The sequence below is a fragment of the Sceloporus occidentalis genome, unplaced genomic scaffold (genome assembly GCF_023333645.1).
Source record: "Sceloporus occidentalis isolate IW3139 unplaced genomic scaffold, rSceOcc1.0.p SCAF_4, whole genome shotgun sequence".
NCBI lineage: Eukaryota > Metazoa > Chordata > Lepidosauria > Squamata > Phrynosomatidae > Sceloporus > Sceloporus occidentalis.
In genome coordinates this window covers 201,181,440-201,194,030 of record NW_028316984.1, presented here as the reverse complement: position 1 = coordinate 201,194,030, position 12,591 = coordinate 201,181,440, and the positions used below count along the sequence as shown (strand labels likewise).

General features: G+C 42.8%; 1 protein-coding gene across 1 annotated transcript in view; it reads right to left on the bottom strand.

The window, feature by feature from the left end:
* Positions 1 to 1,085: 1,085 nt before the first annotated feature.
* LOC149315303 (mitogen-activated protein kinase kinase kinase kinase 5-like) overlaps positions 1,086 to 12,591 on the bottom strand; it is a 153,030-nt gene continuing 141,524 nt past the window's right edge. The window contains exons 31-33 of the mRNA XM_089522924.1: positions 11,635 to 11,705; positions 5,239 to 5,294; positions 1,086 to 3,703 (exon numbers count right to left, since the gene is read on the bottom strand). Of these exons, the coding sequence (XP_089379050.1) occupies positions 3,616 to 3,703; positions 5,239 to 5,294; positions 11,635 to 11,705 (215 nt within the window). The 3' untranslated portion in view covers positions 1,086 to 3,615. The remainder of the gene's footprint in view (positions 3,704 to 5,238; positions 5,295 to 11,634; positions 11,706 to 12,591) is intronic.

Below are 12,591 nucleotides of genomic sequence, written 5' to 3'. Positions count from 1 at the left end.
GCTTCTTTCCCTCTGGACTCCAGCAGCCAGACACCACAGCCAAGGACCCAAGGTGAAAAGACCTTCCTTCACTTTGGACTACAACTCCCAGAACCCCCCCCCCCACCCCAGCCAGCCAACCAGCACCTGAGATGGAGGAGACGGGCCTTCATTTTTGGACTGCAGCCTCCAGGCTCCCCCAGACAGCCCAGCCAAGGGCCCTGAGTGTAGTAGAAGAAGCTCCTTCATTCTGGACCCCAGTTCCCAGGATCCCCCCAGCCAGACACCACAGACAAGGACCCAGAGTGTAGATTGCAAGCCCCAGAATCCCCTGAGCCAACCAGCACCTGGATGTAGGAGACAGTCCGGGGGGGGGGGAGGGTCCAGAAACTTGGGGCTCCTTTGGATTGCAGGACCCATTGAGTCTCCTTCAGCAAAGGACAGATGAGAACAGCTTCCAGACTCTTCCCCCAAAACAGAGATGCTGAGATGCCCTGGGCCCAGGACAGGCCCCTGTGGCCCCCTGGTCCCTTCTCTCCAGGAGCCACTGGGGGACTTCTGCCGCGTGTTCTGGACCCACGTTGGTGTATAGTGAAATGGCGTCCCTTGGATACAATTTCTTCAGCCGCCCCGAAACTGTGGAACAACCTGCCAGAAGATTCAACAGCTGAATACACTATCCAAATTTAAAACAGCACCGAAGACCAGGATTAGCCAGACTATTTTTAAATTGTGAATTTTCAAATATGGATATGTTCATACCTTGTCATTTTAAATTGATTTGCATTGTAACTGGTGTGTTTTAACCGATGTTGCTTATCTGATCATTGTTGCTTTTCCCTGCCTCGATGCTTAGGGAGAGGTGGGTAAGAAACAACAGCGGTAGTAGTAGTAGTAGTAAAATCAAGATTTGCTTTTTGGGATTTATGGGTTTTTTTTTTTTAATATTTTCAAGCCATGGATGGTTGAATCAGTGGATCAGAAATCCCTGGATATGGAGGCCAACTGTACTGTATCTCTTGACGAAAAGCTTCTTCCTTAAGGGTTTCACCCACAGCATACGCACACTCAGAACTCGGCACTTAATGAACGAAGGCAAACGAGAATTAAGAGCAAAGGGATACTTTAATGGATGAAACAGGAAAAAGGAGAAACATGGACAACAGCCTTGAAAAGAGGGAGAATGGAATAAAGGAGATTCCCCAAGAATTGTTAGGCAATACTGCTTCTTATATATATATTTATACTATACCACCAGGAAATAAATCTGCCGTTCAGAGGTGCCCAGACTGGGAGAAATCCATTTTCTTTACAATAATTTTGTTCTCTCATTCCAGGCCCTGTACGTTCTCCAGCTCCCTTCTGGCACAGTATAAATAAAAATACGTGTCCTGAACAGATAGGTCAATGGATTTTTTAAAAAAGCAAACCAACCTCTCCTGCCCGAGGCCTGGCGCCCGCCGAGCCTTAGGCTTATCCAGACTGTGGCTTCCTAAATTTCTGGTTTGGCATGGCAGCACAATAGGGGAGCACAACCCACAAAAAGGCTGGACCCACAATGCAGTGGCCCCAGATTCACCCGTGGGATCCCTGCTCTTGGGCTCATGGCTAGCGTGGGTCAACTATGGCAAGCATTGGAGGAGGCCTGTGTGTGCCTGGACCACAGCTTGGAGAAACTACTTTTCTGAACTTCCCAGAAACCTCCTGTTTGTATTATTTATTGAGACGCCAGGAATTGTATAGAGAACTTTTCCAAAGTCTAGTTTGGGTCATGCTGGGCCAGGAGGCACACATTAGGATACATCTTAGGATGCATCCAAAGGGCAGAAATAATCCAGTTGGATACCACTTTAACTGCCATGGCTCCAGGCCATGGTATTCTGAGCTTTGCTCTGGTGCCACAACAAACTACCATTCCCAGAATTTCATAGCTTGGAGCCATGGCAGTTAAAGTGTGGTCACACTAGATTATAGTGGTCCCTCCACATTTGCTGGAGTTAGGGGTGAAAGACCCCAATGAATGTGGAAAAACTGCAAATAGAAAAACCCCCAATATCCTTTTTACCCAAGAGAATACCTCTTTAGCAATCTCCAGGTCCTTTGATGCAACTCTGTGGTCAACATCTGCCAGAAATTGATCACAAAATCACGCTGAAGGACCTACAAATGCCTAGAAAAGTGTTTCCCCTAGAAACTTCTAGGTTCTCCAGCACAACTCTATGGTCAACATCTGAGTGTTGCGCTGGAGGACCTAGCAATTCCTAGAGAGAACATATTAATCCAAACCGCAAGTAATCAAAACTGCAAATGTGGAGGGCCAAGTGTATTTCTGCCCTGCGGATGCAGCCTTAATCTCATTTCTCCAAGAGCTCATGACCATGGCTCATGTGGAAAGCGACATCCTGTTCAGGCACACATGTGCATACACACACATAAATTTACAGAGATGTCTGCCTCTTCTGCACACATCCATACAATCCTGATTCCCCACCAAGACCCAGCTTGCCTTTCTTCAGCATATGCAGCTATTTCAGCAAAGACCAAACGTCCTCCTCTTCTTTTGTCGTGCCAAATTCTTCAAGCAATATCCATACAAAATACTCTTGTACAAAACTACTGTTATACAGGAATAACCAAAAGAGTTTCTTCTCTTCTGCCCTTGCCCCTGGCCCCCCGATAAAATATTTAAACACCTCCCTTGGATAATATGCTACATCTAAAGAGATGAAGGGCAGACTAGATGTAAGGGTCTTTGTACAATTGTTAAAAAAAAGGCAAAAAAAATCAACCCCAAAGTCCACCCCCATCCCTCCCCGACCCACCCCAAAAAACACCCAAAAGCTGCTCTGCAACCTTCATGTGCTAGAAAGTTAAGATACATCACACCACCTTAGCAGCAGGTTAATAAATAAGGATTAAATAGTCTTATCTTACAAACCCAGAGAGAACAGCTGTTTAAAAAAAAATAACAAAACCACATCATCTTGGGAAATGTCTCCTTCTGGTGACTTCTCAAAATGGGAAGATTTGGGGGTGAAGTGTCTCAGCCTAACCCCACAACAGCCTCCCCTGGGAGGACTTGCAAATGGGGCCGTGACCCAGAGAGATTCGCACCCATCCCTTTGCCCAAGTTTTTCATTTGACATCAGCCGCCCCACATGCGAAAGCGGGCACTGATGGAAGCCAAGGCAGCAGCCCAGGCTGTTTAACCGGAGTGTGAGAAGGAGGCGGCATCCCAAATCACACAACACCCTGACTCCACCTGGGATCTCTCAATGGTCATGTTTCCACAGGCCTCAGGGACAAAAGGGACTAATCATCCTGTCGCTTTTATTAAGCAAACGTGACATAACTAACCACATAGTGGCAAGTGACAGAACAGCTGCTTTGGCCCAGCTGCGAGACAACGCACATGAGACGACAAAAGTGTTTTTTTGGCTCTTGATCCTAAAAACCCGGCTCCATTCAGGCATTGACACAGTCAAGCAAAGGGAGGGTGCGGAGGGGAAGTAAGAGAAAGAGAGAGGGGTGGGAGTGCCGGAGTGTGACGGGGATAGAGTTTCCTTCGCTGGCTGCTTCCTGGGGTGATGACGACGACGATTCCTCGGCTTGCAGTTCAAGTCGTCCGGCCGTTGCCTAGTAACTGTTTTCGTGGCCGGCCAAAATGTAGAGGTTGCTGTGCGCGGTCGGGTTGTCGGTCGGTCGGCTCTCCAGCACCACCACCCTGGGAGAAAAGTACAAAATGGGCAAGTCAGCGGGCAGAAGGGGCAAGAAGGCAACAATCAGAAGGGGCATCTGGGCACCTTGATTAAGAAAGGCTTCTGGCCTTCCCTGCCTGTGCCCAGCCAGTGGCATTACAACCTTTGGTGTCACCCCCCGGCCTCCCACTGCCCCTCCAGATTGCAGCTGGGGGGGGGGGGTCGGCATTTGGGATCTGCCATGGGGAGAAGCCATGTCAGATCCTAAACAAAAGGCACTACTTACCTCAGCAGTGCCCGCTGCTGGTGGTGGGGGGGCAGTGCTATGGCTACAGACAGCCATTTTGACTCTTGCACAACTGCTGGCTGCAGCCACTGCAGTCCCACTTGGTATACCACCCCACAAGGTGTACACCCCCCCCCCCCGCAACTGGGGTGTCACTCTGTGTGATCTGCACCCATTGCTCTCCCCTGGTAACACCACTGCACTCAGCTTTTTCTCTCATATGACCAATACAGCAAGGTTATCCAGGCTGTGAGGACTTGTTTGGCCTTGTGCTGGCACAGCTGCCAAGAGCAGTAAGTCAGACTGATGGTCCCCTGTCAGCAAGTGCCAACCGTAGTGGCTACTCTGTGGATTCCCAATGCTGTGACCCTTGAATACTCCCAGTATTTTCAAATGGAGGGGATTTAGATCCACAGCTATAAAGTCCTCATCCATGTGCAGCTAAACTGAGTGTGTGATTCTTTCAATGATTTGAGACATCAAGGTAAGAGGAGAGGCCAAGAGAGCCTAAGGGCACCATGGCTTATCAAGAAGTAGTAACACTAACAACAACAGTTGTTTTGTTGTCATCATCCCATCAACTCAATTTCAAAGTCTAACAAGCACTACTGACTGGAGTTTCAGAATATTAATGATTCACATTCTACCCAAAAATGCAAGGATCACTAAGATACTCTTGGATCTCACTGACAGCATAAATGTAAAAAAGCAATCAATATGATCATATACTAAAAGCCCTTCTAGTAAAGTCAGTTCCCAAAGGAATTACCAAAACAAAACAAAAAAAGCCTCCACCTGCTTCTAGGTGGACATCAAGGAGGGGACAATTTAGTCTTTTGAAGAAGCAAGTTCTAGAATTATGCAAAGATTTTGTAATTGTGAATTGCAACCCTCAGCAACTGAGTGTGCTAAAAAAATATTAAAAAGGCATGAATGAAATGTGCAACACACACTGCACATATGCCTGTGTAAAGGTACAGCATGTGTGACTCTACTTCTACCACCTTTCCATGTAAGCCACTTGTCCAGCCACTTCTGTGGGGACCATTATGCAGGCCTAAGCCACTAAGAGAAGGCCAGCCCTGGTGTGTTGAACAAGAGGTACGTGTGCACACATACATACATACGTTCAAGTACTGGATATTAAGGTAGGGCAATTCAATGGCACACAAACTTCCTTGGGGGTTTGAGATGATGTAATCTGGGACGCCTTTCCCTGATGCCCCAGCCTCCCTTCTGAAGGACCAAAAGCCAGTGTGGTCCTTCTTGGCTCACCTGTCAGAGCCCAGTAAGCGGAACACCCTTGTTTCATCAGAGATCTCCTGGGTTACCTGCAAAACGGAGAACAGGGCAGAGAAGAAGAAGAAGTGAGTGATAGAAAAGGCAAGAGGAAGGATGCCCGTTAACCCAAAAATGAGGACCAACTCCAAGTGGCTGGTCACCTTTTAAAATAATACACACAGACCCACAGGGAGTGTTGGTTCTGACTGAGTGTGCCCAACTTGCTCACATATGGGTCAGGCCCCACACTCATTTCTGAGCTCCTCACACAGAAGTTACATTTTGCTCATAAAGTGGGGGGGGATGTTACTTTCCCTTTTTGGGAGTGCAGCACAATGATGATCAGCACTGCAGGCTAAAACAGAAGTCCACTGCAGGGAGTATATTAATGCCTTTTTGATTCAACAGGTGACGTTCCTGTAGACTGCCACTCAGGGAACAGCGATTTCAGGACTAGGGCAGGACTTGAATTGGGATCTTTATATCCAACAAACAGCTTCTCCTCTTACGCCTAAATACCCTGAAGCAGTGGTTCTCAAATCTTGGTGGGAATCCCTCAGGGGGTGTGTGGGGGGGAGAGTTGCTCAAAGGGGGGTGCCAGACCTGAAGGTTCTGATCACTCCTTTCTCCTCCTCCTCCGCCTCTTCCCAAACGCTTTATATGTAAAATTTACACATGCATTGAGTTAAATATTGAATTTACTTAAATAAAACTGTTCTAATCTGAATAATGTTATTTCCTTATAAAATGTTAAAATATGAATATACATGAGTGAACAAATGAAAATATGCACATTAAATGAACAAAGTATTTTTATTCATATACTAAGTAGAGTGGAGATGGTATGACCTCTGCATGTAAACTGCTTGGTATCCACCTGGGTTTTATTCCAGGACCCCCATGGATACCAACATGGATGCTCAAGTCCCATTAAATACAGTCACATACTGAGATGGTGTCCCTTATATAAAATAGCAAATTCAAGATTTGTGTTTTGGGATGTATATCTTTTTGGAATATTTTCAAGCCGTGGATATGGAGGGCCAACTGTAGATATAAAGGGGGGTCCCAAGGATAAAATTTTGAGTATCATTGCCCTGAAGGCACCAGATCCCATCTGATCTTGGAAGCTAAGCAGAGCCAGCCCTGGTTAGTACATGGATGGGAGACTGCCAATGAATATCAGGTGCTGTAGTCTCTGTGTCAGAGGAAGGATCTGGCAAAACCACTGCTGAGGATTCCTTGCCTAAGAAAACCCTATGAAATCCATGGGGTTGCCATAGGCTATCAGGTAACTTGAAGGGGCAAATGCACATGCATGCACACACTCACACATGGACTGGCCTCAGGTCAGATTTATCTGCTTATTTCATCCATATCTGACTACTCTGGCTGGTCTCTCCACTCAGGGAAAGGGAATTCTTTTTAAAGGGGGGGGGATATTTTGTATATATGGTATATTCTTTTAACATTGTAAGCTGCTTTGATTGTTTTCATAAAAAACGAGGTAGAAATAAAAGTTTTATTATACAGTATATTTATTATAAAACCTTTCTCTCTACCACAGTGGCCATACTCCACCGTCACTTCTTTGGCCATTCTATAATAAGGGTGTAAAAAGTGCTTGGAAGGGTGGATGCACTGCAACATCTCAGAGAGCTAAGATTCATTTGTAATTTGTGACTTTTCTGTGAAAAAAACTGTATAACCCCCCCTTTTTTTTCCTTTTGTGCAAAATCAAGTATTTTGGGGCAGTGCACAATACAGTTTTCTGTACAAAATGGCAGGTTTTGGACAACCTCCTCAAAGTTTCTGTGCAATTAAATATTTGTTTGCAAAGAACTGTCCAAAAATGCACATAAAATCTTGAAACTTTACTCAGCAGGTAGAAAATGTTGGCAGTTATGTTGTTTTGTTGTCACTGTGTGACTTCAAGTAGTTTCTGATTTACAGCGACCCTATCATAGGGTTTTCTCGGCAAGATTAGTTCAGAGGTTTGCCATTGCCTTCCCGGAGGCTGAGAGAATGTGACCTGCCCAAGATCACCCAGTGGGTTTGCAACACTCAAGCCACTACACCATGCTGGCTCATTTATTATCAATTATACCAGAATGAAATAAGCAAAGATGTATTCTCCAAAGTGTCCTTACTGCCACTTTGGGAATCTTTGGGCTGTGAAGATATCTTGCAAAGTTACATACTCATGTCAAGACAGCCTGTTAGAATTTATATACTACCTCTAACATGAGAACAAGATGAGTCCTTGGGTTTCTACAATCTGCACAATATTTTTCTGCACCAAACAACTTTGCAAAGCTAAGGGGAAAATCAATGACAGTAGGACATTAGCCCCAGAAAAGCAAGCACAGAAGGACCAGCTAATGGGCCAAACACAGGCCAACATTCCTTCTGTGCATCTAAATTTGGCAAAGTCCAAGGAGCCAGGCAGCAACAGTTGTAATTTCACTGCTAAGCACGTCATACAAAGCTTGAAAATGTGAAAACTGTCTTGAGAAAGACAAAATATATCTTTAAGAAGGGAAGCATGGGAAGAATGAGAATGAGAGAGAAAGGGTTGAATGAGAGAAAATAAGAGTTACACTTCTACTGAAAAGGGAGGTATCAGTGGCTGCATCTGCACTGCAGAAATAATGCAGTTTGACACAGCTTTATCTGCCATGGCTGCATCCTATCAAATTCTAAGATTTGCAGTTTGATGAGGCACCAGAACTCTCTGACTCCAGAGGATAATATCTCATAAATCTTACAAAATAAAAATCCTCCAAAAACAGACACAAAGCAAAATTTGTTTAGAGATAGCTCGGGATCTAAGGAAATCTAGGCAACTTAACTTTGAAAACGGGAACAGAGTGGGAAAGTGGTTAGCAAGAAAATTGAAAAGACTGAAAGAGCAGAGAGCTATAACCAAATTAAGGACAGATAAAGGATTGATTACTTCCCGAGAAGGTATTGAGAAAGCCTTCCGAAACTTTTACAAGGATTTTTACAAAGACCCTGGCGAGAAAAGGGGTCAAAACCTAGCTTTAAAGGAATACTTAAACTCTAAAATTAAATTTCAAATTTCGGATGAGGATAGAGACAAGCTAAATGCAGAAATATCGAAACAGGAGATACTGGCTGCAATTGGTAACCTGAAGGAGGGCAAAGCCCCAGGCAGGGATGGCTTTACCCCATTATTTTATAAAAAATTTCAAACGGAGCTGTTAAATCCCATGTACAAGGTATTTAATCAGATAGAGTCAGAAGGCATTCCCCCTTCGTGGGAAGCAGCAAGTATCTCTCTCATCCCTAAAGAAGGGAAAGATCCCCTATTAATTTCTAACTACCGTCCAATAAGCCTTCTAAATGTGGACTACAAAATTTTCGCTTCTATTCTGTCATCCAGACTTAAAGGCATCTTAAACAAGGTTCTTGGTAGAGAGCAGAATGGCTTCCTACCGGGAAGGCAAATAAAGGACAACATTCGGCCGATTATAAACTGCCTTGAATATTATCATGTTAACAATGACAAGAAGTGTGCAGTGATTGCCCTGGACATGGAAAAGGCCTTTGACTCTTTGAGATGGGATTTTTTGTTAGAGACTCTTCATCATATAGGATTTGGGAAAACCTTCATAGGCCAGATAAAAAATATTTACAACAAACAAAGTGCTTTGGTTATGGTAAATGGGGAATTAACTCCCAAATTTGGCATACAACAGGGGGTAAGACAAGGTTGCCCTATAGCTCCATTACTTTTCCTGATCGCCATGGAAGTTTTGATTCTAGCTATTAACTTAAACAGAAATATAAAAGGCCTGAAGAAAGGGGGTTAGGAAATAAAATCCAGAGTCTTCGCGGATGATGTTGCCCTGATATTGGAGGAACCGAACCAAAGTATAGGACACCTACTCCACGAACTAGATCGTTTCAGTTTTTTTTCAGGATTAAAAGTAAACAAGAATAAAACGGCCATGCTAACAAAGAACCTAGCGAAAGAGGAAGTGGAACTTTTAAGGAAGGAATCTGGTTTTATAGAGGAAAAAAAACTGAGGTATTTAGGAATCTGGCTCGCAAAGGATAATTTGAAATTGTTTGAAAACAATTACACTGAGATGTGGAAAGGTATCCAGGATGATTTGAGAAGGTGGAATCGTTTAGATCTTTCTTTATTGGGGAGGATAGCCACTATTAAGATGGCAGTTCTCCCTAAAATTATGTTTCTATTGCAAAACCTGCCAATCATGATAACAGATAACGTCTTTAGAAACTGGGAAAGTGAACTTAGAAAATTTGTTTGGAGAGGACAAAGGCCCAGAATTAAATGGTCTGTGTTAAAGGACGCGAGGCAGAAAGGGGGATATTCCCTCCCAGATTTTCGTATCTATTATTGGGCTTGCAGTTTGGTTTGGCTGCAACCCTGGATTAAGTTAAACGATCCCTTCACTTTAAATTTGGAAAATATCCAACTGAGATATGGTTGGCATGCTTTTTTATGCTATAGAAAATGGAAAGATAATAAGGACTTTAACAACCACCCATTTAGGAAGTCGTTATTAATTACATGGATGAAGATAAACAAACTTTTTTATTTTAAGCTACCGTTATGGACCTCCTCACAAGAGGCTTTTTATGGGAGATGGCATACCAACAGTAAATGGCTCATACATAAAAATTTACTAAACTCTGAGACTACAGGTAAACCCATCCCCAAAACAAGAGAAGCGCTATTAGAAGAGGGATATAATTTATCATGGTTTAATTTTTTTCAAATTATTCAAAAGTACAAAGAGGACGACAAAACAATTGGGATTGAACACTCCTTTAATGAATTAGATGAGATTTTATGGCATACAGAAAAAAAAAAAGATAGCAAAGCTATACAAGCTATTATTGGATCGATCTTTGGAAAAATTCATTGTTAAAGATTATATGTTGAAATGGGCTAAGGACATAAATAGTTCTATACAAATGGAGGAATGGGAGTCAGCCTGGAAAAGGACAGAGAAGTTCACGGTAGGACAAAACTTAAAAGAAAATCACCTCAAGGTAATGAATAGGTGGTATGTTACTCTGTGGAAACTAAAGAAAATGTCTAATATATCCGATGGAAAATGTTGGAGATGTCATGCAGAAAAAGGTACACTGTACCATATGTGGTGGTCCTGTCCGGAGATCCAGAAATTCTGGTCACTGGTACATAAATCCTCACAACGGATATTAGGTATCCAAATTCCCCTGAACCCAAAATTATTTCTTTTGAATATTACTTCTGTTCTAGATCCTAAAGACGAACCACACAACTGGAGATTAGTTTTATATTTAGTCACTGCCGCCAGAATAGAGATAGCGAAATTATGGAAATCCAGCATTGTTCCCTCATGGGACAGCTGGATGATGAGAGTAAATGAATATAGAGAAATTGACGTTATATCCTGTTATGTCCAAAACCGGAGTAACAATAAGAGGAAAGAGGACTGGAGGAAAGTATTGGTACAATGGGAAAAGGAATGGAATTTTGATATTTCCTTGATCGAACTGTAAATTATTCAATATCGGCTTTATGAGGAAGGGAGATTGGTTTTTGCTCTATGGGGATAGGAAAATAGGTTTAATCCTATAAAATTTCCTCCTTTCTTTTTCCTTTTTTTTTCTAGATCAGCTTACAATTGGATCATGCGGGATTTTACTTAGTCTGTACTCATTATTATCTTTTCGAGGACTCTGCACAAGACAGCTTTGATGTGTCAAGTTTATTAAGTTGGTACCATATTATGTAAAAAACAACTTCAAAAATCTCTTGGTCTTTTAAAACTGACCGAGAAGATGATTTATTAAGATAGACAATTATTGTAATTTTGTTTTACTGTCTGATTGAATTTTTGGTAAATCCAATAATGGACTTTGGGCACCATATTAAGACTCTGGCCATCATATTCGGACTCAGGGTTGTATGAAACTAAAAAATGTTAGGTAAATGGCCACTGGAAGACTCCAAAGGAAGACGAATCGGGAATTGAAGAAATTGTTTTATTTATTGTTTCGTTCAATAAGAATTTATTCTACTTTTTGAATGTACTATTTTTATGGAAAATTTAATAAAGATCATAATTTTAAAAAAAATTAAAAAAAAATCTTACGATTCCATAGGATGGAGCCATGGCAGTTAAAGTGGCGTCAAATTGCATTATTTCTACAGTGCAGATGCAGCCAATGGAAGCTTTTAGGCCATACCAGGTAAAAGCAAAGCGCTATTTTGAGGACATTACCTATCAAAGAGTCCTTATAGTGGGATTTCATTTTACCTGTGGACAGAAAGTCCCAAACTGAAGGAAGGCAAAGAGTGAGAGAGAATTGGAAAAGGACTGAGAAGGCCTCCCAAAAACTTACCTCATTGGATTTAAAGCTCTTGCCCTGCATTCCATGCTTCCAGAAGGCTAAGACGCTGTCTTGAAGGCACACTGTAAGGAAAGACACAACACAACCTGGAACACAGAGCTTCACATCTTTAGGGAGGTGACTCAGAAGTTGGGGGAAGTGGAGGGAGCTACAAGGGAAATGTAGGGTAGGTACCCTTACACACAGAAGGTCTCTAAACTGAGTAACGAAAATGAGACAAGCCAGGAAAGACAGGTACTTATAGGGTAATTACAAAAACATTTTGTAATGAATGGATTATTTCATAGATGTATTAAAACAGTTCAGGATTAAACAGGAGCAATCTAAAAAAAGTATAAAGGCATGGGCTGATGAAGACCTCTTGAAATGGTTGTAAAAGATTCCGGAAATAACTGTCACTTCAAGGAACTTGAAGTGATAGGATTTTAAGCCTATGTTCTAAAAGGTTATTTGCAAGATTTTTTGAAGCCATAGGATCTTCAGACCTCAGGTTCTGCAAAACTTCAATGATAAACTACATGAACTTTATATCCACTTTAAATGGACTTACATTTAAATTGTGAACATTACTTTACTTATTTCTGATGGTTCCCTTGATGATATATATGTTAAGCTTTATTGATGGGATATCTCACATTATGGTTACTAGCCTGAAGGAAGAGACTCCTCCCTCCATAACTGTCATCTTCCAGCCTGCGAGGGAGTGACTCGGCAGGCCCAGCTCCATCAGGGCTAGCCTGGAAGAAGAGACTCCTCCCTCCATAACTGTCATCCTCCAGCCTGCGAGGGTGTGGCCAGGCAGGCCCAGCTCCATCAGGGCTAGCCTGGAAGAAGAGACTCCTCCCTCCATAACTGTCATCCTCCAGCCTGTGAGGGTGTGGCCAGGCAGGCCCAGCTCCATCAGGGCTAGCCTGGAAGAAGAGACTCCTCCCTCCATAACTGTCATCC